Here is a 26,413-nt window from a genome sequence, read left to right as displayed (position 1 = left end):
TCAGAATAGTTTTAGATCACTGATACTTCATCAAACAGACAAACATGGATCTGTCAGAATAGCTTTGAGATCACTGATACTTCATCAAACAGACAAACCTGGATCTGTCAGAATAGCTTGAGATCATGATACTTCATCAAACAGACAAACCTGGATCTGTCAGAATAGTTTGAGATCAATAATTGGTGTTCAATCGTGTGTTTGTATGTCCAATTAACACAAAAAATATGTTTTCATTGTGCCTTTGGTGCATGCGCAATCAGTACTTCATTTTATATAGAATATAGTGCGTCTGAATTTTTTCGGGATGCAAATTATTATTTTTCACATTTTTAACTTTACTTAGAATTAGAAGCTCAAACTTTTCAATGGTGGTAATGGTGTAAAGTAAGTAACTTTTGTAACTGAAGAAAAATACTAAATCGTCTGCTTCGATTTTTGATAGTGAAAAATTTAAAGGCCCACTACCTTTCCGAAACGTTTTTTAATTTTCAAAATTGGAATGCAAAACGAGATTGATAATTGTGTAGATTCGCAAAAATTGTTAGCTTACTGTTAATACTAGGCCTGTCATCACCCTCTGCACATTAAAAATAATGTAAATTAAATGTTAATTTTCATAATGCGGGTCGTATTATATTTCCCGCCGTCGTCCTAACTACCGAGCGTTAGTTGACTATCGCTGAACCAGACGGTAAAACAGCGAAAAGAATCTTCACTGTAAATTAGTTTACGCCGGAAATCTTGCATTTGTTTGGTGTTGTAACCTCATCTTAGGCCATCTGTATATGTTTCCTTATGTTATTAATTTTTTTAAGAATCTCTATTTTTTGTTTGTTTCGGAAAGGTAGTGGGCCTTTAAACTTACATGTACGTAATTTCTAAAACAACATACATTTCATATATGTATTTAAAATGCTGTATTATGCATGAGCAGGATAAAACACATTTCATATATACATGTATATAAAATACATGTGCAGCAAAGTATTTCTGTTCTCTTCTAAATAAAGTGTTGTATGCATGTGCAAAATTAACACAGTAAGCTACACAATATAAGAACTTGACATTGATATGTTTATGAATGAAGGGACATAACTGTTACTATAGCCAACTTATTTGAAATTCAATGCTTTCATAAATAGGATTTTGGTTTGTTTATTTTTACGTCCTATTAACAGCCAGGGTCATGTAAGGACGTGCCAGGTTTGTTGGTGGAGGAAAGCCGGGGCACCCGGAAAAAAACCAACGGCCAGTGGTCAGTACCTGGCAACTGCCCCACATGGGATTCGAACCCGCTTCCCAGAGGTGGAGGGCTTATGGTAATATGTCGGGACATCTTAACCACTCGGCCACCGCGGCCCCTCACATAAATAGGAAAGTTGAAAGGCAGTTACTAGAAAACACTAAGCCTCTGACGTAATATTGTTCAACGTTAATTAATTGTGATTAATATTCCAAAGTTATTCATGTATATATGTATGTATTCTCCAAACAAATTCTAGTACAAAGTAGTTTAGTACATATGATTCTGTAAACACCTCCTTACCTACAGAATATATGGTACTCTGAAGAGTCCTTTCTATGGACACGATGTCTGAAATGTGTCTTGTCAAACCTCTAACATTGTTATAGTACACATATGGGGGACTTCATAGCAACATATTTATATGCAATAACACTGTATACTAACAATAACATTCAATATTGCTTTTCAAGTCTATTTGATACAACCAAAGCAATGTATCTTTGGATTATATGAATCCATATGTCATGATAGAATGTACAGTATTAACAATGGGCATGTAAATAAATTGTAATTTATTTCAGAATAGCACTGGCTTTCTATCTACATCTCTCCAAGTCTCTTTTTTAGCAAATTACGAGGCAGAAAAAGGCCCAGTTACTCATTCTTATATTGCTTCATTTTATCAAATAATTAAGTGAAAACACCCCAGTAATTCAGAGATGTAAAATTACACTTAATCATTGATACCACTACCTATATCAAGCTTCTTAAATACTAAATGACTTACTGTCATTAATAGTTTAGCAATGTGTGTACATGTCTTACAAGACCCTATATATACACCAGTATGTCTTGCAATTAGGTAATGTCTTTGCGAATTATCAAAAGTTGAAGTTATTTAGATATACATTTGATAAAAAGGGTAATAAATGTTATCACATTAAAACATCTGACATTTCCATACAGCTAAGCAGATTGTTTTTGCAGAGTAAACATGTTTCAGCACATTTGACCTCTCCGAGACATATTACATATTTCAAATTACATCATAACATTATAACAGCCTGTTGTTTGCAGCATAAACATTCAGATCATTGTTGCTAACACATATGGCTTTAAAAATGTGGCAGACAAACTTTGCTGGCAAATAGTTCTGAGACAACAGTTATCCACAGTGCCAGAACGAAGAATATGTACGAGATGCCCACTTGGTAATTGTTGGGGAGTTGATAGGCTTTCCCTCCAATCTGTTCCATGTTGAAACCAATGGGGAAAATCACTGCTGCTTTACAAAACAGCACCACTGGAAGTAAAGGTAAAGGTTTTTCAATTAATTTGTTTTCAAACAAATTTGTTATACAATCTACATTACTATAATATCTATATGTGATATTTCAAATTCAACTTAAGCAAATTTGATTTCATATTACCTGATATTGTCGTCCAATAGTGTAAAGGGAAGTAACTCTTTATCAAGAACAGACTTTTATTGTATTATTTGACTACTCATACATTTTATGGAGTTTATGATAATGCTTTTCCTAAAAGGTAAAAGCTTTGATACAAAATAATGCCATGTGAGATTTTTGCAGAATTATGAATACCATATTTATAGACATTGTGTGTAATACATTTAATTAATTTTACAACTTTACATGGAGATCTAGAGCTTATGGAATAGTATATATATATGTATATATGATATTACTTCTTTGACCCTATACATATATGTAAGTATAAATTAGTTTGAAAGGTAAAACATCATATTTATTAGCACCAAGAAGTTGATTATTATAGAGTTACCTCCCTTGAGGTGGGTAGACTAGATATCCATTGTGATATCATTATTTTGTCAGCGAAACTCACCTCTTTTCTCTCTGACAAGAATGATATTACGCTCGCAAACACATGACATCATACCGTAATCAATACCTGCCTCCAAAGGCAGATAACTCTAATATGCAAAAAGGTAAAAGTAAAAGTATGACAGAACTTATTTCACTAATTTAATTCAATATGCTGACATACTTGCAATAAATCCCAGCCAGCGTGCGTGTTTCATAATACGATATTTCCAGTGTGACATGATAAGGAGGATGATGGTGGTCGTGATACACAATATACCCAGGATGATACACACGAAGGTCAGCAGCCATTCTAGTCTCAGTGGGTTGGTGGTGAAGCACGTCTGGGGCTGGTTATAGTTACTTAGACAGGACTCCATCAGACCGATGTAGGTCCGACCTATAGTGGTAAAAACAAAACATATAAAACTGGTTATAGTTACTTAGACAGGACTCCATCAGACCGATGTAGGTCCGACCTATGGTGGTAAAGACAAATCATATAAAACTGGTTATAGTTACTTAGACAGGACTCCATCAGACCGATGTAGGTCCGACCTATGGTGGTAAAGACAAATCATATAAAACTGGTTATAGTTACTTAGACAGGACTCCATCAGAACGATGTAGGTCCGACCTTTGGTGGTAAAGACAAATCACATAAAACTCGTTATAGTTACTTAGACAGGACTCCATCAGAACGATGTAGGTCCGACCTATGGTGGTAAATATAAAACATATAAAACTTGTTATAGTTACTTAGACAGGACTCCATCAAACCGATGTAGGTCCGACCTATAGTGGTAAAGACAAATCATAAAAAACTGGTTATAGTTACTTAGACAGGACTCCATCAGACCGATGTAGGTCCGACCTATAGTGGTAAAAACAAAACATATAAAACTGGTTATAGTTACTTAGACAGGACTCCATCAGACCGATGTAGGTCCGACCTATGGTGGTAAAGACAAATCATAAAAAACTTGTTATAGTTACTTAGACAGGACTCCATCAGAACGATGTAGGTCCGACCTATGGTGGTAAAGACAAATCATATAAAACTCGTTATAGTTACTCATGACAACACATATTTGTATATCTAATGGGATTGTACCATATTTGTACTAGGCCAATTATTCCTGACCTTGACCAGGCTGGCAATCCGCTAGTGTATATGTTCGCATGTCACAAGTTCGAGCCCTGGCCTGTGATCATGATTTTCACGTAGTTATGCACCCCAATGCAATAGGTCACATTTTATTATACCTTACCAAAACTGTGGTGGACTATTCTTCAGGTAGACTGGTAGCCCGAGATACTCTGGCTCTGACACCAGACTTAGACATTATGACAGATAGATGTCTAGTTTAGGGCCATAGCGCACTGCTATATCAAAACGTGGAATAAGCAGACACCGTTTGATATCGGACCAGGTCATCTCCAATTCAGACTACTTACAAAATATTATCAACGAGAATCACAACTTACCTTAGTCTTTTCAATTGCTATATTTCGGTAGATATATAATATTCATTTGTTGAATAGACTAAGGTTAGTGGTGCTTCTAGGTGGTCAGTCTGAATCGGAGATTACCTGGCCAAATACCAAACGGTGTCGGCTTATAATTTTATTCCATGTTTTGATATAGCAGTGCGCTCTGGCCCTAAAACACATGCAGTTTCAAGGGTATCAAAATTATCACTAAAATTTTGCTTAATTAAATTATATATCTCTTGATATGTCTCATTGTATGATTCTAGTTTCAAACTAGCTATAGCAGATTACCTTCGCCAAAACTGACCATATAATGGCAGGTTCAAAATTCAGTCAGAATTTTGAGCCTGCGATTATGGTCAGTTTTAGCCACAGGCGTCTGCATCTGGTTTTGGAAAAATAAAATATCCTAACCTTACTATATGATATAATATCATATAGTAGGATTAGGATATTTTATTTAATATAATATCATATAGTAGGGTTAGGATATTTTATTTTTCCAAAACCAGATGCAGACGCCTGTGGTTTTAGTGGACTAGTGCTAGTGGTGGTCATCAGTCTGGGCTTCAAGACCCCCACCTTTCCTCAGAATTTCCCTGAAATATCAAGTATTTTTGACGTTTTCCTCATTATTTTCAGTAAACCCCATTTCGACCCTATTCAGTATTTGATTCTTTATCCCATTAAATTATTGCGATCGGCTGATGATGATCCTAGCTGAAAATAAATCAAGTAAATTCTTAAAGAATCATTTCTTAATTTAGTGTTTAAATATATTCACCATCCAGTGCTCTACCACACTACCCGAGCATTAAATGTGAATCTATCAGGGACGAGACGACCAAAAATCAAAATCCTCTAGGATGCTGAGGATATTTCTACACTTACCGCCGATATCTGATACGATCCAGTTCGGAAGAGCAAGGCTAATGACAGCAAAGACATCTGCTGTTAAAAACAGAGCTCCGGAAATAATGCTTAGTCTATCCATAACACTGTCTTGTGCAAATTCACGTTTCTACTTCATAAACTGTCAGCGAGCACCTGCCATTGTTGTTAATTCGACCGCTGCTGCCCCCTGTTGTAAAATTGCAACTACAAGAACGACAACTCATGTACCGAACATAGTGGAAGGAGGCGCTCTCTGTATATAGTAATATATGTTTCTACTGAAGATTATAAAAAAGAAGTAAATTACAGCACATATAACTTAAGTTTCGATTTAATATCTCTCTGATTCTCTGTACAGTGGTAGTCTTACGTATTGTTACAAACAAAGGAGATTTAAAGTTTTTATTTTATTTCGATGGCATTTCAAGTTTAAAATTCTAAACAGAAACATATATACATATGTGTATATGTTTCTGTTCTTAATTAAAAAAAATCACATTGGTACCATATACACTTTTATAGTTAATTTACTGTAACGTTTGACTCAGTGACATATACCAGTATAATATATAATACATTGAACGCGTGTATAGACACCCCCCGTTGATTGACCTCCTTATCATACTGAACATTAAAATTTGTGTTTGTAAAAGAGGGAATATACTATTTTAAAAAATGAATTTAGTAGATGAGCTTTCAAACAAGACTGTTCAAACAAATATCGGGTCCCTGTGATATAGCCTGACTTTCTGATGTGATTTCTTGTAAGCGTTTGGTATATATCGGAAACATATATACATATATGTTTCTGTATATATGTAGTTTAATTAGTTTAGCCAGAGATTTATATAATTTAAATCTGGTTTAGCGTTCTACAGTCGGGTGGAAGAAAATCGAATTACCGATCTGCGTTCATTACGCCAACTGCTCTACTGATGGGATTCGAACTCAAAAATGACCCAGAGATGGCATTTGATATGTTGTGACATCATGACTACTGAGGTGCCAGGCTCACTTTCAAATATAGCCTTTGGTTCCGTAGATTGGTCACCTACAGACCGTAAATTATCAATAAGACTTTCTCTGTAGAATTCCAATACTAGATTACCTCCCTCTACTTTGAAACTTAGAAACCTAGAAACAAATGTGTCGCAGAGACAAACATTATCAAGCCCGAACAATTTTATGATGTTTTTGATATTCTAGAGAGCACAGGGATCTGAGAATTATTTACAGTTTATATCAATAGATAAAAAAAAAATCGGTAAAAATGATATTCTAGTACTATACACCTGTAGAATACGATTTTTACCTACTATTTAATCTAGACCCATAAATCGTCTAAAAATGGCAAATAAGCACTCTGGTCCATGGGTCCATATATTGATAGAAACTGTAACTAATTCTCAGATCCCTGTGTCCTACATCTTTGTTGACAGAGACTCAAATAGTGGTAATTTATGTGTCTGATAGTATACAAAAATCTTGTTCACTGTAACGTGGTCTTCAGTATCAAATGTATTTAATATTATTATGCAAATTAGGAACATGAGCTACTATGATTTTACAACCATATCAATATTTGCAGCAGTGACATATACTTAATTTTCAAGATGGCGTTATGTTTCGGTTTTGACAGTCATTACAGAGTACTTTATAGACGAATCGAAAAAAAAGACTTCACGAATGAAAAAAGCACAATGCAAAAGAACCTTTGTTAAGACGACTCCAGGACCAATCGTTATATGAACTAGCTACCGTGGATCTGTTGTACATTAAATATGTATGACAGTCTACCATGCACCTTTGTGCGATGCAGATAAATAGTTAATATTTAATTTAATATGCATGCTGAATTATGTCTCGCGTAGACTCCCATGGGTGGCATAACGCATTAGACAGGAAGTATAGCGAAATAGTCGGTAAAACGCTAATAAAATGGCGTTACTAGAGTATACCATTTTCACCATCCTGCACAGAAATACTGGTAGAAAAATTCAATGATAATGTGTCAAGTTCTAGCTGTCCTTCTCCTGTTCTCTGTGTGACGTAACAACCCAAACCCACATTCTTAGTTGACTGACAATAATAGAATCGTTTTTGAATGGTTTATCGCTGAATTCTGTATAACCTGTAGGCCCCGGGACAAATTTCATTGAAAAACCTTAAAAAGCCCAGCTACAATTCACTTCTCAGATCCAAAGAGTTGTTTAGGCTATTGTGGTGTACTGTAAATACATTGACAAACCCCTGTTATCAATCAAAGTAACTGTGAAAAGGCCTGGATTTCATGTAATTACGAAATGTGACAGACTTTAAACTGTTTACATTGCAGAGTACATGTAATGTATAAACATCTCTGATCATTGCCTTCATCTTTGTCTGACCTACAGGGGATGATCGGAAAACGTCCAGGAACATGGACAAATAGTGATACGTTCAAGTTCTTTGTTATACTTGTACATGAATTTGCATTTTTCATATATGTCCTTATGCATTATGGTTGATATGTAATTGTATGACGGTGTTATATTCAGGTAAATTGAATGGAATTAGACAAAAGCAAAATTGAAATACGTTGAAATAATTTTTCAAGTTAGTTATATCACGACTAGTTTGCTAAGCCTGCCTATATACAAGTATAATGGGAAAACCCAGATAATTTAGGCAAGTTTTCGATAGTCCACAAAATCTGCCTATATTACATGTATTAGGTTGTTTTTTTTTTTTTTTTTTTTTTCTTAATATATTAGGGAAGAAAAAGCCTAATAATATAGGCAGGTTTAGCGGACTAGTTTAGCGAATACACTGTATATCACGAACTATTCAAATAAGATGTGGTAAAATATGGAGAAAAAACTTACAAGTATACATGCACTATATAATTACGTATGCATTATTGAATGCATAATAATAGTGTTATTATTATTCTGTCACTTCACCTACCCCAAGGATTAAAAAAGTTAAAAAGTTGAAACAAAATCAACCTTGGCTCATATCAAAAGCACAAGCTTGACATCTTATATACTGTACGTATATTACCCGGCCTACTATACCTTTCGGCCGGGTACGAATTGGTCCCTATGTGTCCGTTGTGGAGCACTGCCTCCGAAAATCACTCGGGCATCGTTTTCTTTACTTTTTTGTAGGTTTCCAATTATCTTATGCGTATACATGCATTTACATATTATTTTTTGTCCAAAACAAACATTACCATTCTTAATATCTACCGTAACGCTCACAAGACGTCAAATTCACAATTTGTGGACTTGCCGTATAAATTCCCTTCAGAAAGACTTCCATATGTATCATGTAAAAAATAATGCCTCGGTGAGAATTTGATAATTTTATGTGGTTCAGTTTTATTGCCTAGAAGGTAAATGATATTAAACAAGTACGATAAAAATGCAAAAAAAAATTTTATAATGATTTGCATTATCATTACTTTGCTCCATTAGCAGTAATAGGCACCAATTGTAGCTCTAAAGACGACACCATTTTCTGTCTAAAAGTCTTTTGAGCTACAATATTGCAGCTAGTATATTTTATGTATATGTACACTGAAGATTTAGTATTATTTTTTATTCCATTTGGTGGCATTTCAACTAGAAACATATACATATATAGATATGTACTCGTTTAGACTTAGCAATTCTAAATCTCTAATTTGATATTAATTACTGTCACGGACGTGGATGAGAGATACCGCTTGATACATTATACTTTTACATGATTGAATGTCCTTGATATATGTATATACATAAAGTGTCACTGTGCATATTAACTAGGTTATATCTATTATTTTCTGCATGTTATATATTAAAGCCAGAGCATTATCACAGCATGCCAGTAAGCCCTCTACGTGCTATGGTTTCTGCTTCTCCGATAGTTATCTATACATATATATCTGTAGATAACTATAAACCAGAATAAACGTCCCCACATGGTATTTACCCCCTGTGGTGTCATTCACTGGACATCACATCGTAACTAACCAGGTAAGGTCAAAGTGACCTCTTACGTAATCACCTCTGCGGGAATTCGCGATATTACACCTTCACATACCGAACTCCATCAACCGTGCTAATGAACAGGTAACAATTATGGGTTATCTCCCCTCTTCCCGAAAAGTCTGACTCACCTGTGTTCGAGCACACATACACAAACCGCCATAACTTTATGGGCGCTGTGTTGTAGTGGAATGGTGTAGCCGTGCAAACTTTATAGACTTGTGTGTTAGTCGGGATAAATTTCGAGTTTCGTTAACGAAGGGGGCCAAAAACATGGAAGCTATTCCAGAACAGGAAGATGCTCGACCGGCATTAGAAACAGACGACATTGTAGGAGAGAATGCCGAAGATGAGGTAGGTTGTCATCTGTCAACATTTGTACCTGTAAGGTGTGCTTTTGAGTCTGGAGTTCCCTCAGGTGTGACATACACCGCCATGCAAGGTCGTTATAGATTTGCGCGGAAATCGATATTTCAACAATTGAAACATCAATGCATGTCGATTACATTTCAGAAAGCATGGCGACCTATCGTATATATCATTCTAGATAAATTAATGGGAAAACTTTTTAAAGTTCTATATGTACATGTAGTACACGATGTATACCGGTATTTTCATTTAGCGTATATGTTGTATACGTAACATCGTGTAATAGGTGGGGAAGTGTACAAATTCGTGCTGTTGAATTTGTTTATCTGTGAAAACCGGCATTTCACTTTCTGTAATTTACAACTCTTTGCAATACACATGGCGTATATATTGTACATACGATATAGTTAAAGGGAAAGTCGTGTGGGGCCCTGCATGGGGTAATTATGACCCTTGTTCTACATATTCTGAAAATATATCGTCATTCAACAAAATGTCGTTTGTTTGGAAATATAAAATATCTGAAGCCAAGTTTTATTTTATCTAGTTTTGGCAATGCTCCAGTAATTTATGCAGAATTTACAATGATCTGAAGCATCAGCAAAAATAATCTGTATGTGTGCAATTATGCTTTAGTCAACTGATGTATGCAAATTGCATCATTTGAAGTTGTTAACATCCGATTTCTCCCCATTTCGGACGACTGTTTCAGTGACACTAAATACACTGCGGTAAGTAGAAATAGGAGTGTCCATGAAAAACAGATTGTTCAAACTAAAAGTTATGAAATAAAAAAAAATTGTATTTGAGATGCGCGAGGGATATAACTGCACAAAACATTTGAGATGTGAATCCCTTTATTGTTCGCGAGACTTATTACACCTTCACATACCGAACTTCCATCAACCGTGCTAATGAACAGGTAACAATTATGGGTTATCTCCCCTCTTCCCGAAAAGTCTGACTCACCTGTGTTCGAGCACACATACACAAACCGCCATAACTTTATGGGCGCTGTGTTGTAGTGGAATGGTGTAGCCGTGCAAACTTTATAGACTTGTGTGTTAGTCGGGATAAATTTCGAGTTTCGTTAACGAAGGGGGCCAAAAACATGGAAGCTATTCCAGAACAGGAAGATGCTCGACCGGCATTAGAAACAGACGACATTGTAGGAGAGAATGCCGAAGATGAGGTAGGTTGTCATCTGTCAACATTTGTACCTGTAAGGTGTGCTTTTGAGTCTGGAGTTCCCTCAGGTGTGACATACACCGCCATGCAAGGTCGTTATAGATTTGCGCGGAAATCGATATTTCAACAATTGAAACATCAATGCATGTCGATTACATTTCAGAAAGCATGGCGACCTATCGTATATATCATTCTAGATAAATTAATGGGAAAACTTTTTAAAGTTCTATATGTACATGTAGTACACGATGTATACCGGTATTTTCATTTAGCGTATATGTTGTATACGTAACATCGTGTAATAGGTGGGGAAGTGTACAAATTCGTGCTGTTGAATTTGTTTATCTGTGAAAACCGGCATTTCACTTTCTGTAATTTACAACTCTTTGCAATACACATGGCGTATATATTGTACATACGATATAGTTAAAGGGAAAGTCGTGTGGGGCCCTGCATGGGGTAATTATGACCCTTGTTCTACATATTCTGAAAATATATCGTCATTCAACAAAATGTCGTTTGTTTGGAAATATAAAATATCTGAAGCCAAGTTTTATTTTATCTAGTTTTGGCAATGCTCCAGTAATTTATGCAGAATTTACAATGATCTGAAGCATCAGCAAAAATAATCTGTATGTGTGCAATTATGCTTTAGTCAACTGATGTATGCAAATTGCATCATTTGAAGTTGTTAACATCCGATTTCTCCCCATTTCGGACGACTGTTTCAGTGACACTAAATACCACTGCGGTATTAGTAGGAAATAGGAGTGTCCATGAAAAACAGATTGTTCAAACTAAAAGTTATGAAATAAAAAAAAATTGTATTTGAGATGCGCGAGGGATATAACTGCACAAAACATTTGAGATGTGAATCCCTTTATTGTTCATTTGAATAACAGACGACTTAGTAGACTAACATGGTGTGAATGCAATATTAATTTCTTTATGAAAAAAAAAAGATCTCTCGCCAAAATCTGTCTGCGTACGAAATAATTAATTTAAAAAATAGGAATCAAACCGTCCAACCCTTATGTCCGTGGTTAATTTACACGCTGTCTCGCTTTCAATAATTTCCTTTACTGATTCATGCACCTGGGAAACGTAAGCAGAACTTGGCCGTCGTATTATGAAGAACTTTGGAAGGCCAATGAACACATTTAGACTGGTATTCTTTGCCCACAGACTTTTCTCACATTTTGCAATAATTGAAAAAAGAGAAAACAAGTATTAAGAAGTTTGACGTAATCGATTAGGACTTTCTCCTAATAACATATAGAAGGTCACAGTGATTCACGTGCATATAGTCATCCCTAATTCCTGTATTTCAGGTCCTTTGGGCCTCTTTTGTGTGGTTTGAGTGGGTGGGACTTGACACCTCAAACATCCATAGATATTAAAAGAAAGTTTCTTATCTATTGGTACAAAATAAAAAAAGTCTATGAAAGGTGTGTCATTTGATTTAGGAAGCTTAATTCGGTCAAATGTAATAAATTAGTTTGCATGGCTATATGTTTATTGTGTAAAATTGGATTATCTATACCTAAACGTGATGTTTGACAAGAAAGCAGGTACTCCAGATATCAGAGAACATGGATGGTTTGGAGATATATAGCTACAAATGACAGTAAACAGAGCCACTCTGGCCGCTGTGTTTAGTAGCTCACACTGTTTGTTTTGGTCAACAAGTATTTGTTCTACAATACTCATCCCTTGTTTGGTGTTTGAAGATTAACTAGACTTGCTAAAGTCCCGAAATCAAAGCTATAAATGGCAATTAGCAAATGCATTTGTCAATTTGTGTTCAGTTTGTTTTAATATCCAGTGACTTATGAAGATATATTGGGAAGAGTTGCTCTTGTCCTACATAATATGTTTTAACCTCTGGATGAAACATTTATATGATTTCTCTTTTAGAAATTTGCGATGATGTCACTTGCAATGTTAGTATCACTTGTGTAGCATTTTCTGATTAATATACATTGTATACAGATCACAGTTTTTCAGCTGCACAATACAAATATAATAATAATGATATATTTAAAAAAAAAATCTTCAGTATAGTAAAAATGCCCAGCCATTAATTGGCTTATGAGACATAAAAACATGTATATTAATTATATATATTGGTATTACCATTGACTGAATCTGTGATGTAAGACAGATCCAGATCGTCAAGCGATCCTACAAATGTGTTTGTTTGTTATATAACAATGCTGATAAATAGCACCCTACTTACTTACATAGGTAAATTAGAGGTCAAAAGAGTACAAAAAATTTGTAATGCCAATGATACAAAATCATGAAGGTCAACATTTTTCATCATGAAGGTTAAGAAATAAGATGGCATTATAAATCACTACTTGGTTAGCCATTTTTGTGTATTTCGTTTTTCTGAAACTCTGGATTTATTAACTTCAAAAACCTGGTGTGCTGTGTGTATTAAGTACAATCGAACAATAAATTCATTGCTGAAAAAGTAGACAACAGTAGCATCATGATCAGTTTGACCAAAAATCTTGGAGAATTCTCCTATGGTTTGCGTCTGGCCAGAAACCAAATGTCTAGAGTGCTGGAAATGTCAGCTTGGTGGTGTAGAAGCCAAATACATTAGAAGATTCATGTAGAGGTATTTCTATAACAAGACACACGTGGTTCTTATTACTAAAACATAGATGGATTAAGACAAGGCTGCCCTCTTCTGTAATGTTCATTTGTAACCACTTTGAAGCATGAAGTGGAGTTCAGGGTATAAGACAGGGTTGCCGCTTTGTGGCTTTTCCATTTATATCATTACTGTGTTGTAGATGGAGAGGAACTGGTGGTCTAATTATTTGTACTAATTAACTCCTGAACCTTAACTACTAGTACTGTGACATATACTGATTAATGGCTACTTTTCAGCAACAAGGCATCGAAGGTCAAAGCATGTGATATATGCAGCTTCATAAAGCAATACTAGTCTTTTCATTTTTACCATTTTTTTTTCATATTTCTTTTATTTTTCCAATTTATCATATAATACACAACATTATAAAAACCATACTTCTACATACAAACAGAAAAATTAAATACACACACAGACACAAAAACAGACATACTCCTAATACAAAATGTAGTTTAGTGTTGTCTTTTGTACAGTGTTTTGTGTACATGTACATTAGATAAGCATTTTGGTTAAATTATATAACTCTTTTTACCATTTCTTCGTCACCTGGAGCAAATGCTTCATTCATCCATCTTAAATTTATTCACCACTGCTGAGCATGTCTATTAGTTGTTTTGAAAGTTTTGCATGGTACTTTCTACCTCTTGTTAAAAACTAGGAGAGGGGTCCATGCAGGGTTGCAGCATTTGGCTATATACAGTACCTGCATTATAAATCATGCAGGCTATGCAATGAATGATAATCTATTTGTTCTGATGAATGACATTTACTCAATGCATATAAAGAGTACAGCAGAAAGGCAGTCAACTTTTAGACTAAATCTTTCAATAACATTTAGACTACAAATTAACAGATTAAGTGAACTTAGTGAGATACAGATTTTTATCTGCCTTTTGTTTTTTGCAAAGTAATATCTAACCATTTTCTATTAAAATAAATACACAAAAATACAAAGAGAAAAATACTTTATTTCCAATGTGTAAGTTGTAAAGTTTATGATTATCTTTTTGAGATTTTATATGTAAAATGATTAATTTTCTACTCTGATAATTTCGGAGTCAATATTGTCCAGATTTTGTATATCTGTGGTGTTGAATGGATAAGACAGATGGGTTTAGGGGGAATCCCTGGGGAGGTAGTATATAGAACAGACAAGAGGACTCATATTTCTTGTGATTAAAAAAAATGGCTGACACTTGCCACATTTCTTGGGGTGTAGAAATTCTGTGTAAGATCACAAACCATGGAAAGAAACTAGGCCAACATTTATCAAGGTTTTAAGATATCAGATGGACATTGATGTGAGAATTATTTCTGTTGTTGATATCGTATCAAGATGGATTTTATACATTGGTAGAAAGATACATCATTAAATTTATAGATATGATTATTGTTTTGAGAATAACATCAATAGTTAAAGAGACAACATTGCTTTGAATATTTAGAAAATCAAATTCATTTATAATTAAGATATTCAAGTGTAGGCCACTGCAGTGGAGATATGGAGGGGAGAAGAGAGGAAGGTACAGGGTTCCGACATTTATTACCTATAGTCGTATATGCCTCAGGTTTGTTAGTTGATTTTTCTCCTGGTACTCTGACTTCCTTTCACTTTCTAAAGTAAGCACCTCCAGGCTCCTTAAAAGCCCTAGCTGTTTGATATAGAACATCGATACACAGGACAGATTATATTGGTATCAGTCATATCGGAGCCCAGAGAAATGCCCTTACTGGACAGATCAAAATCAACCCTCAACCCTTAATTTCAGATTATAAAACAGATTTTGAAAAATTTTCAAAATGTGTTTTTGTCCCAAAATTAATTCGCTACAGAAATCAGTGTGTTGACAGTAATTGATTCTGATTTGCTGACTCAGCAAGTCGTTGTATAGACTGCATATGTATTACACCCTTACAATATAAGGAAACATTTAAGTTTACTGATTGTTGTATGTTTGGTGTACTGTGTAATATACCTGGTACACACATACTTTTATTTATATACTATATGTGCTGAACTATTGATTGTTTACCACAAGAAACAATATGAGATTAAGTATAAAATTTTGTATACACCTTTTTCTGACTTAATGGCATACCTTCTTAAAGATTGGATTTCATTTCCTCTCCCAGAGCTAATGACCAGTCGTGGCCGACAATAGGATATTGTATTTTATTGATTGTTGCTTTGACTGTCTTCTGAATGAATTAAACAATAGCACATTGTGGTATGTGTGATAACATCTTAGAGACATTCTTTATCTATAGTGACACTGCATAACTTGCAGATCTGTACTGCTGATAAGGCATATAACATTGACATACCGGTATTTTCAAATCAAATATTTTCACGACTATCACTCCCGACGTCTGTTAGCTAAGTCACAGAGATGACGGTGACCGAGGGGTTGAGGTGTCCCGATATTGCCCGATATATTACCACCCACAGGCCTAGGGGTGATGGTGACCGAGGGGGTAAGGCGTCCCGACATATTACCACCCACAGGTCTAGGGGTGATGGTGACCGATGGGTTGAGGTGTCCCGACATATTACCACCCACAGGGGTGATGGTGACCGAGGGGTTGAAGTGTCCCGATATATTACTACAAGCCCATCACCTATATTGACATGATCTTCAATACGATGAAGGTACCAGGTAGATTACTATAGGTAGATGCAGTTGTAGGCCTCAGTGTTGCAAATGCAAATCACATGTGGGGCAGGTACTGACTGCTGGTCGGTGATTTTTCCCAAATACTCTGACTTTCTTCCGCTATCTAAAACTGACATATCAATATAATTAAATGACCCTGGCTGTTGATAGGACGTTAAATGAACCAAATAACCACCCACATACATGCTTATTACTAGGCATACTTAACTTATAGGCAAATCTTGTTGTGGCATGCAGCTTTAGACAAAATACCAGTTATTTTGAGAAACACCCTTTTGAGCCTTCCTGGAAGGTCTGCACTCTTTCCTAAACATGTTAATTGAAAGAAAGCAAACATTTTTGAGTGGAAGGAGAAAAAATCTGTCATGTGAATTTAAACATCTGTCGAGTGCCTTGAGGCAACTATTAAGGAGTTTAGAGAGATATATGTAAATGAATGGGTATGTACCTGAATGCAAATTTAAACTGCATACTTAGATGTATGTTGCACAAATGTAAACTCATTGAGCGTGCAACAGCTAATGGCTGGGGTATTTTTATTGAGTATTTGACACAAGAGGCTTGAGATGTGAATGTTATCAAGTTTAGCCATGCTCTCTTTAACGTCACTTTACAACATATGGTGTATAGTGGAGTTATTTTAGATATAGCTTCATGATAGTTTTATTTCCTGGTGGTATGTTCACCGCAGGAATATGCAATATTGAAGACAACCTTATAGAGTCAAACTTAATAATCTCAAAGCCTGCAGGTTATTTTAATTAAAGCATATTTGAATGAAGTAAATTTATATAAAACTTGTCTTGTGTTGGTTTAATGAAATTCTTCAAAACTAACAGAGCGTTAAGAGTTACAAAAGTGAAAAATATAGTCAGTTTATCTAAGTGTATATGTATATGAATGGAAAAAAAATAGACAGACAGAAATACAAATATTTAGATAAAATGAATTAACTTAAACTACAAATACTGGTTTGCTAGAAAGGGCTTTCTCAACAAAATTGAACTTGATGTTAAGTCTGCATTATATCAGAGTCTATGGTCATAGCAAGAGAAATGTCAAACTAGGGGGAGATAATCTAATAAGAGAACACTAGTTTGTACACAGTATAGCTGGCTCAGACTTTCAAATTAAAGCATGTACTTGGGCTTTTGGGTAAAAAAAAACCTAAAGAATTAAAAAAACTGTTAACAATATTTCAAAGAATTTAACTTTTTGATATTTTTCACAACATTGATCTTTTAGAGAGGTGCACTTGAATTTTTATTGCTATGTTTGAGAACTTTTTTATTGCTATGTTTAAGAACTGTCTTTAGTAGATAAAGTGAAACAAATCTCTTTCCTATCACACTATATAAAGGATGTTTAGACCATGAAAATGGAGACCTCCAACTGTGTTAGAAATACAGCCATATAAAGTGTATATAAAATATCTCCTCTATTACTGCAGCCTTTTGTATGTGATCTCAATGAAAAATTTGCCAGTTTAGCCATTTTCTTTGGGTTATATAAAGTCTGATCCATGTAACCCTAGTAGGATATTATTCAAGGGCAAGGTTGAAATGCCAAGAAATGATACTAATTTCCTCTGGTTTTATTTCTGTCTTGAAAAATTACTGATAAATGGGCATGTTTTCTTTCCCCCTCCGTCTGTTTAGCTTTTTGTGAGATAATTTTAGAAGTATACATACTTTTTTACCTGAAGTGGTTCACATTCTGAAGTGTACTTATATCGGACTCAAAATGAAAGGTTTTTATGCATGAGTTTGTGTTCATTAGTTTTTACTGAAAACATGTGAGTGGAGAAAGGTGTAATTGAACAAAGAGGTTAGATGGGGAGGGGGGGCAATTATTGAGGGGAGGGGGCGGAAGATGAAATGACAAGTTGAAGAAGTAGAGAAGAAATGAACAGATGAAGAAGCTAAGTGATAAAATAAGGTCTTCTTTATTTTTAGAAAAAAGGCTAATTAGAAGTGGATGTAGTTTTAGAGTGAAATAGGAGATAGAGCTCGAGGTTATGGGGTAGGATGGGGAACGAAACAACAGGATCTGAAAAAGATGTAAAATAAACTTGTAGAATGTGATACCAATTAGTGGTTAAATGTGATCAAAAGAGTACTTTGTACAAGGATGCTCCTCGCATCATTAACTAGTTGTGTTCACCTCAATATTGTACTTAAACGTGAAATGAATTAGCTACATAAACTGATATGTCAAATTAATAGAATGCCAAGGCCATATTTGTTAAAATCACTCATTAGGGTTACCTTAAGGGAAAATATTTATTGTTTGTTTCCCTGTTGTATAAATTTTACTGTTAGACTGCAGAAAAATGATTTTAGGAGTTGGGTTTCAAGGTTTTACATTGTAGATTGATGTTGTTTGAAACATCTGGCCCAAATCAGATATCAGTTCAATTTGTTGCTTGTTAATGTTGTGCTGATAGATCAATTCAGGAGAAGATTTAGTTATGGAATGATTTCATGAATTAATTTTATAACACTTCAGACCCAACTGTTAGTATATAACACCACCTCTTCCTCTTCCAATATCATCTTCCTTCTTATATCTTCCTACATATCCCTTCCCCTATTTCCCCCATCGATCCCCACCATCTCCCCACCCCTATACCCTTTCTTCTACCCTGCCTTACTACACCCTCCCCACCCCTAAACCTTTCCCTGACATCTGTACATGCCATACTGCATCCCTCCTCTCCATCCTTTGCCTCGATATAACCCTATAACCTTCCCACCCTCTTGTATTCTTCCCTCCCACCCAGCTGTCTTACTACACCCTCCCCATCCCTTAACCTTTCCCTGACATCTGTGCCATACTGCATCCCTCCTCTCCACCCTTTGCGTTGATCTCCCCCTATAACCTTCCCACCCTCTTGTATTCTTCCCTCCCACCCAGCTGTCTTACTACATCCCTCATCTCCAATCAATCTCCCGTCCCTCTCGACTTTGATACTCTTCTCTCTACATTTTTACCTGTCTTCACCATCCATATATAGATCTCTTTTCCTCATTCACCTTTATGCCACTTTCTCCCAATCTGCCTTACTGCATCACCAAGCTCTTCCACCATCCCTACACTCCTTCAAATCCTATTTTTCCCATCTCTACCCTCCTGCACAATATCTACCCTCTCTCCCCCATCTACTCTCCCCTGTATTAACCACTCCAACTCTCCCCCTTTTACATATCCCTCCCAATCATTCTGATACCTCCCTATAATACTTCTTTCCTCCCTTCCCTGGTTTATATCTCCCTAAAATACTTCTTTCCTCCCTTCCCTGGTTTATATCTCCCTAAAATACTTCTTTCCTCCCTTCCCTGGTTTATATCTCCCTAGAATACTTCTTTCCTCCCTTCCCTGGTTTATATCTCCCTAGAATACTTCTTTCCTCCCTTCCCTGGTTTATATCTCCCTAGAATACTTCTTTCCTTCCTTCCCTGGTTTATATCTCCCTAGAATACTTCTTTCCTCCCTTCCCTGGTTTATATCTCCCTAAAATACTTCTTTCCTTCCTTCCTTGGTTTATATCTCCCTAAAATACTTCTTTCCTTCCTTCCCTGGTTTATATCTCCCTAAAATACTTCTTTCCTCCCTTCCCTGGTTTATATCTCCCTAAAATACTTATTTCCTCCCTTCCCTGGTTTATATCTCCCTAGAATACTTCTTTCCTCCCTTCCCTGGTTTATATCTCCCTAGAATACTTCTTTCCTCCCTTCCCTGGTTTATATCTCCCTAAAATACTTCTTTCCTCCCTTCCCTGGTTTATATCTCCCTAAAATACTTCTTTCCTTCCTTCCCTGGTTTATATCTCCCTAAAATACTTCTTTCCTCCCTTCCCTGGTTTATATCTCCCTAGAATACTTCTTTCCTCCCTTCCCTGGTTTATATCTCCCTAGAATACTTCTTTCCTCCCTTCCCTGGTTTATATCTCCCTAAAATACTTCTTTCCTTCCTTCCCTGGTTTATATCTCCCTAAAATACTTCTTTCCTTCCTTCCCTGGTTTATATCTCCCTAAAATATTTCCTTCCTCCCTTCCCTGGTTTATATCTCCCTAAAATATTTCCTTTCTCCCTTCCTTTATAATGAATTTCCATCTCCCATATCTATAACCCTCTTATTGCCCCTCCCCACTCCCGTAGCCCCACACATTCCTATTAAATCCCCAGTATGTTATCCCTAGACCTTTTGTAGAACTACTGCCTGGAAATCCTGCTCTGTTTAATGTCATGTAGCCCCCTACACACAATGGTGACCACAATTGTATATATACTGCAGTGATATATAGATAACTACCATTCACATAGGTTGAAAATGTCATCTGGCAGACATCCTGTTGTAAATATTCGGAAAATTTGATGTCTTAAATTTCATCATATAACATTATTTTTTCTGTCAATGTAAAATGTATCATACTATTACAATTTTCTTTATATTGCCTCCCAACCTGCAATCCCCAATCTCAGTTTTTCATCAAGAATTAAAAATGTACTGGCGGGTAATTTAAAAATTTAGATAGAAATATACATGTTTGAAATACATAATGCTTTATTTGGTTCATACAGCATTACATGGACATATTTGATAAATTAGTTTTTAATTTCTTTGCTATCGGTAGGTAAACTGATGATTCATATCTTACGTTGGTAAACAGACATTTACTACATGTATGTACTGGTTTATATACTCCCGAGTGATATCATTATGATGTAATCAAATCTGGTAAAAACGCCTGACAGTGAATAAACATCTTCATTCATGTGTAACAACTTATAGTAAAAACTGGCCAGTTTGATAGATTTTCCTAGTTAGTTGTGTCACTGTATAGCTATCACTCTATCAAGAGGTAATGATATATACATCACCATATAGAAGTATATATATATATACACCTGTATTCTGAACTTTATATATAAACTTTATCTATTTTACATCGATTGAGAAACAAGTTATACAACTTATGCAAATCACTCTCAATGGCCCGGATGTAAGCGCGCGAGGGGTCTTAGTGTGGGAGGAAACCAGAGTGTCTGGTGAAAACCCACGTGATCGGGCAGGTGACCTTTTCACGTCCGTGCCGGGGATCGAACCCCGGCTGGCTAGGTGAAAGGCGAGCGGCTTAACCACTACACCACCCGATCACCCACTGAACTTTCACATTATAGTTATCTCCCCTTGTAAATATATGATATCTTTGTTGAGCCATTGGCTTTGTGTTTTTTTTTCAGAACTCATGATGTCAAGACAATTAACTGCTTGCATGAGCAGACAAGTCTGAATTAAAAAAAAAAAGATGAAATTGAAATTTCCATCCATTGATTACCTGTCATAATTATAGCATAGATAGCATCATTGTATTACTGTTTTAAACAATACCCATGCAATGTTATTGTTTATAAATACATGTATAGTGATTTTATAGAAATATATGCATAGACTGTTAGGAGGTAGCTGCCAAAATAACAAAATTTGACCAAACAATTTCAGGAAATATCAGGAAAATTGATTAAAATTTGTGCAATGTTTGGTAAGAAGTTATAAAACTATTCTAGAATTCATTATAAAAATGATATCTTAACGAGACTTATAAATTTGAAGAAGAAATTAACATTTAGCAAATCCATAAATCAGTTTGATAAATCCAGATCTAGCTGTTGTCTTATGGTTTTGAGAGTTGTCTCCCTTGCATTGAGTGTTTTAGTTTCATTGTAGTGAAAAATCTACATAAAAGTTATCAATTTTTCAATATGAGAAAAGAAATAGACGAAAACAAGGTATAAGAAATTCAGAATACTCTTACCACCATCTTTTTAACATTTAATAATGTCTAAAGACTGACTTTATCTACCAGTAAATACAGTTAGGCCTCGTTAAGAATTGGCAGGTATCATTTCGACTTATCCAAGTATTTTAGATAAGTCAATTTACTTGAATATATAGAGCAAAATTCCGTCAGTACCTACATCATACTTCAAATTCACCAGGGTTCTGGAATTAGATAAATTTCGTTTAACAAGGTACAACTTTACTTTTATTTTCGTGAATACTACTGGTAAATTGCGAAACACAACCCTACTATTACATTACTGAATATAAATGAACAGTTCTTGTTAATTACATATAGAAAAAATGACTTAAATTGTTTGAAATGATAAAGATTTGCTGAGATTAGATAAATAGTATATAGGCTATAATAACAAGCCTATTGTACAGTTTATGTGAATGGATCATGATCACTTGTGTGGTTGTCTCCCCTACCTCAGTGTAGGGCTACGGAAAACATAAAGAAAGTTGTCAACACCAGCATATTGCGTTGTGTTTATGAAACCTGTGCTATGTTATTGGAGAATTTATGTTCTAGTTTGCTAGAATACATAATATGATCTTATCTCAGTCAGCCAAAACATTTAAAAATTGTTTGTGTATAATTAGATATGTGCTGGCACCCAGCTGTTACTGAAATAACCAGTAGCTAAATGGCTTTGTGGTAATAAGTGAAGTGTGACCTGCCATTTTATATAGGGAGATCACTGTGTGGGATTCATAATAACAACTATATTGGATGACAACATATTAGATAGACTCCCAAGGTCTCCCTTCACACTATAGAGATATGTGATTATAATTTTGTCACTTCAGAAGCAATTCTAAATGCTACATTTTATGAGCCAAAATGTTTGTCAAACTGATATTACCAGCCCTTCACATCTGTGTCATGAGTCAATGTTGAACAGATTTCTAGGTACTGACCGCAGGTAGTTGGTTTTTCTACAGGTACTTTAACTTTTGTTGATCTCTAGAACCTGGCATATGTCTGATAATGAACCTGGATGTTAATAGAATGTTGATAAATGAATTTAAACCTATCTGACAATATACTGTCTGTGAAATCATTTCTTTTCTTTGGGGCAATTTTTATGAGGGAGAAAATTTTACAATTTCGTTGAAGATTTAAATTTTTGGGAGACATGTACACAGTGGTTACCGTATATGTTCATGTGTTGTCACTGTAATTTCAGTTTTGTGTACGGCCTTAGATAACAAAGTAATTATAATTAAGGTTTAAAATAAATTATTATTATTGTTTTGAAAATTTTCTTATTTTTCAACTGACCTAGTACTGTAAAGTTTGGTATTGTGCATGTTTGTTTAAACAGATCAAACGCAGGAATGTCTTTTCGTTGCTTCAGGTCAAAAAACAATAACCATGAAAATTAAACCCCCCACAAAACATAATGATTTCACAGTAAGTCTATACGTTATAACAGTTGGGCATCTTGGAATGAAATGTTTCCAGGCATAAACTCTTAGATTACAGCTGAGTGACAGACCTATATGCTGTTTCTTGATGTGAAATATCTTTGTCGTTATCATGGAAATAGATATAGAAAATGACATTCACAGACACTTGAATATTTTGCAGTCAGACCTATCACCACATACACACAAATCCATAAACTACGCTACCGGCATTATATAGTTACTGATAAAACACATTGAATATTCTAATTATCAAGTGTGGATGCAATATGCATGAAGATATCCGAGTCCAGCCACGTTATAGCGACCCTGGCTTAGCACAATTGCAACTCTTTTATGGTGAAACAAGCAATTATAAGACCAAGTCAACTTGTCATCATTTGATGCAGTAATGTTAAAGATTTAATTCTACAATTAATATACATATTAGACATCTCCAGTTCTGATCGTAGACGAACTACATAAATGTAGACGGACGCCTATATGATAGTTATCAGGGGGTGTCTAAAAAAATAAGCACAACATTATGTTTTAGGGACCATGTGAAGCTTATATACTTGTATTTGACCATGTTGAGGGGTCTAGAAATAAGAAACATCTCATTCTTAATAAAAAAGGTGTATAACTGTTTTTATTCATATCTATATGAATTGTAACAAATTCTCATATCCCTTTTGATCTGTGTATATGCTATACCGACCCTCACGATACTTGTACAATATCAAGCAAATCAAATTAGTGGCAAACCAGTTCTCGGTATACATTTTCAACGCTATTTCTGCACAATATTTCACTATACGTATTTAAAAACATTAGCCAATTTTTACATTTAAACAACATAAACTTTTGTGTTCTGATATTTACCAGTGAACGTGTGTGCAGTCAACCGAAGAAACTATCACTCTTGTGATCGTTCAAGTACGGTGAGACGTAGGTGATACATAGCCATTGATACAGGTTTTGAGTTTGATTTCACGATACCAAATGGACATGAGTAAAATATGAATTGCCGTCAATAATATTTGCCTTACGGTGATTGTAATTATTTTAATATCATTTCAAATACCCGGTATAAGCATCTTTGTAGATAATGATGTAACGTCATCAAACCATGCGGCGTAACTACGACATACACTGTTCACGTCATTCATTTATGACTTCACAATTATCGGTAAGTGAACTTATCGCACTTTCTTGATGGTAATCATGATGCCAACGTCATTCTGATATCTCAAACCAACGTATTACATGACATTACGACAACATTACCATGACGTAACGACAATTCTGTGTTGTTGTCATGACAATAGTATCATAATATATTACGTCACTAAGTAAGCATTATCATGTATATACGTTGTACATGATAAAGGGGACCCTGTAATAAACAGACTCCTTTAAACCAAATAGTGTTTGCTCATGTTTGTGATGTCGTTTATTGAGGACTAGAGTGAGAGGTCAATCATTGTAATCAACGCATGGTAGTACATGTGTTTTAACTTTTGATACGACCAACGAATACGCGTCCGTTTACGTGTACGAGTATGACTACGTTCAGAACTGGAGATGTCTATTGTGAGCTTACATAGACCTAGTGACTATATATATGGACATGTTTTCTTTAGCCATCTCTTTCATGTCTAGTTTTGGAGTTCAAATTCCCTGACATGAACGATGGCCATGCAGGTACTGCTAGTAGGTCATTAAATTTTCCCTGGGTACTCTGACTTTTCTCAATTTGATCATCCTTTAAGCCTTGCACATTCTTTTAAATAGGAAATAGTTCATGTGAACATGTGATGATTCATGATGGAGCTCTTGTGAAAAATCAGATAACTTGAATTCATCATCAGACAATGATCTGATTAAATCTGAAGTCCTTTTTATGAAATCAAATGAAGATTTTTTGTTCAATTTCTATATGAAAAAAAACCCGAAATCTATATGAAAAAAAACCCGAAATATTTCAGTTCATCAAAAGTAGTTGGGATAACAGTATTTCTAGTTACTAGCAAAATATAATTAAAAAAACCCCAATAAGCGAAAACATGCAGTTGTGATTAAAATAATTTCAGTCCTACACAATTTTTTTCCATCTTTTATTAATAGTTGAAAGTTTCATAGTTTTCAGTTCTACCCAGTACCCAAAAGTATAAATCATATTAGTTTGCCTGAAATTGGTAAATATTAACAACATTTTATCATTGGATCTAACTGTTAAATTAGAACAGTGTCTTTTAATGATAGTAATTACATAACAACAGGGAATCGTTTTCTGTATTGGTATAAATGTGTCTGTGTTATGTAATGATGTTACGGTATATCTGCCTTTATAGAAATGTGACAAAAGATGAAACCTGATGCTGAGCCAAGGGTCTATAGGTCACGATCCCCAGTCACCAAGATAATGCCTTTCTTTTGTGATGTTAGTGCCGCTAATATAGCAAAATGATAAACGTGTATAGCGGTGACATTGATTTTCACCCCCCTCCTCCTCCATGTACCGTCAGACTGTGAGTTCAGACCTAGTCACAGCTTCAACCTGTGCGAGTCATCGATCGGCTCATGTGATTAGCGTACACAGGACAACATAGGTTTTCTCTGTCCATAGTCTTGTCCACAAGGTAATTAGGTACCTGATTGGTAAGGCTCTACACAAACCCATTTAGGCTGTCTTGTCACTTGAGGATATAACAGCTGTTTATTTGTAGTGTGATTGGTCTACCCCTGGTGAAGGTAGCGA

General features: G+C 35.2%; 2 protein-coding genes across 2 annotated transcripts in view; one reads left to right on the top strand and one right to left on the bottom strand.

Annotated features, from left to right (window-relative positions):
• Positions 1–210: 210 nt before the first annotated feature.
• LOC138323654 (uncharacterized protein C16orf52 homolog B-like) lies at positions 211–5,672 on the bottom strand. Its single transcript, XM_069268419.1, has 3 exons — positions 5,479–5,672; positions 3,278–3,493; positions 211–2,552 (listed from the first exon to the last, which is right to left on the bottom strand). Exons 1-3 carry the CDS (start codon positions 5,579–5,581, stop codon positions 2,365–2,367), a joined length of 507 nt encoding a protein of 168 aa, XP_069124520.1. The 5' UTR covers positions 5,582–5,672; the 3' UTR covers positions 211–2,364.
• Positions 5,673–10,820: 5,148 nt separating this feature from the next.
• The window catches only part of LOC138324389 (uncharacterized), a 182,988-nt gene continuing 167,395 nt past the window's right edge, over positions 10,821–26,413 (top strand). Inside the window, 1 exon segment of the mRNA XM_069269457.1 lies at positions 10,821–11,052. Coding sequence (XP_069125558.1) covers positions 10,972–11,052 — 81 coding nt within the window. The 5' untranslated portion in view covers positions 10,821–10,971.

The sequence above is a fragment of the Argopecten irradians genome, chromosome 5 (assembly GCF_041381155.1).
Source record: "Argopecten irradians isolate NY chromosome 5, Ai_NY, whole genome shotgun sequence".
In the NCBI taxonomy this organism is placed as follows: domain Eukaryota; kingdom Metazoa; phylum Mollusca; class Bivalvia; order Pectinida; family Pectinidae; genus Argopecten; species Argopecten irradians.
The sequence above is the reverse complement of the archived record's forward strand: the minus strand, read 5'-3'. Positions and strand labels throughout refer to the sequence as shown.

Excerpts from the sequence above, each read along its gene's own strand:
- LOC138323654 (XM_069268419.1), bottom strand. The coding sequence starts at position 5,581 with ATGGATAGACTAAGCATTATTTCCGGAGCTCTGTTTTTAACAGCAGAT. Across the intron at positions 3,494-5,478 it reads GATCGTATCAGATATCGGCG|GTCGGACCTACATCGGTCTG; the intron begins GTAAGTGTAGAA and ends TTACCACTATAG. Across the intron at positions 2,553-3,277 it reads CTGGCTGGGATTTATTGCAA|TGGTGCTGTTTTGTAAAGCA; the intron begins GTATGTCAGCAT and ends CTTTACTTCCAG.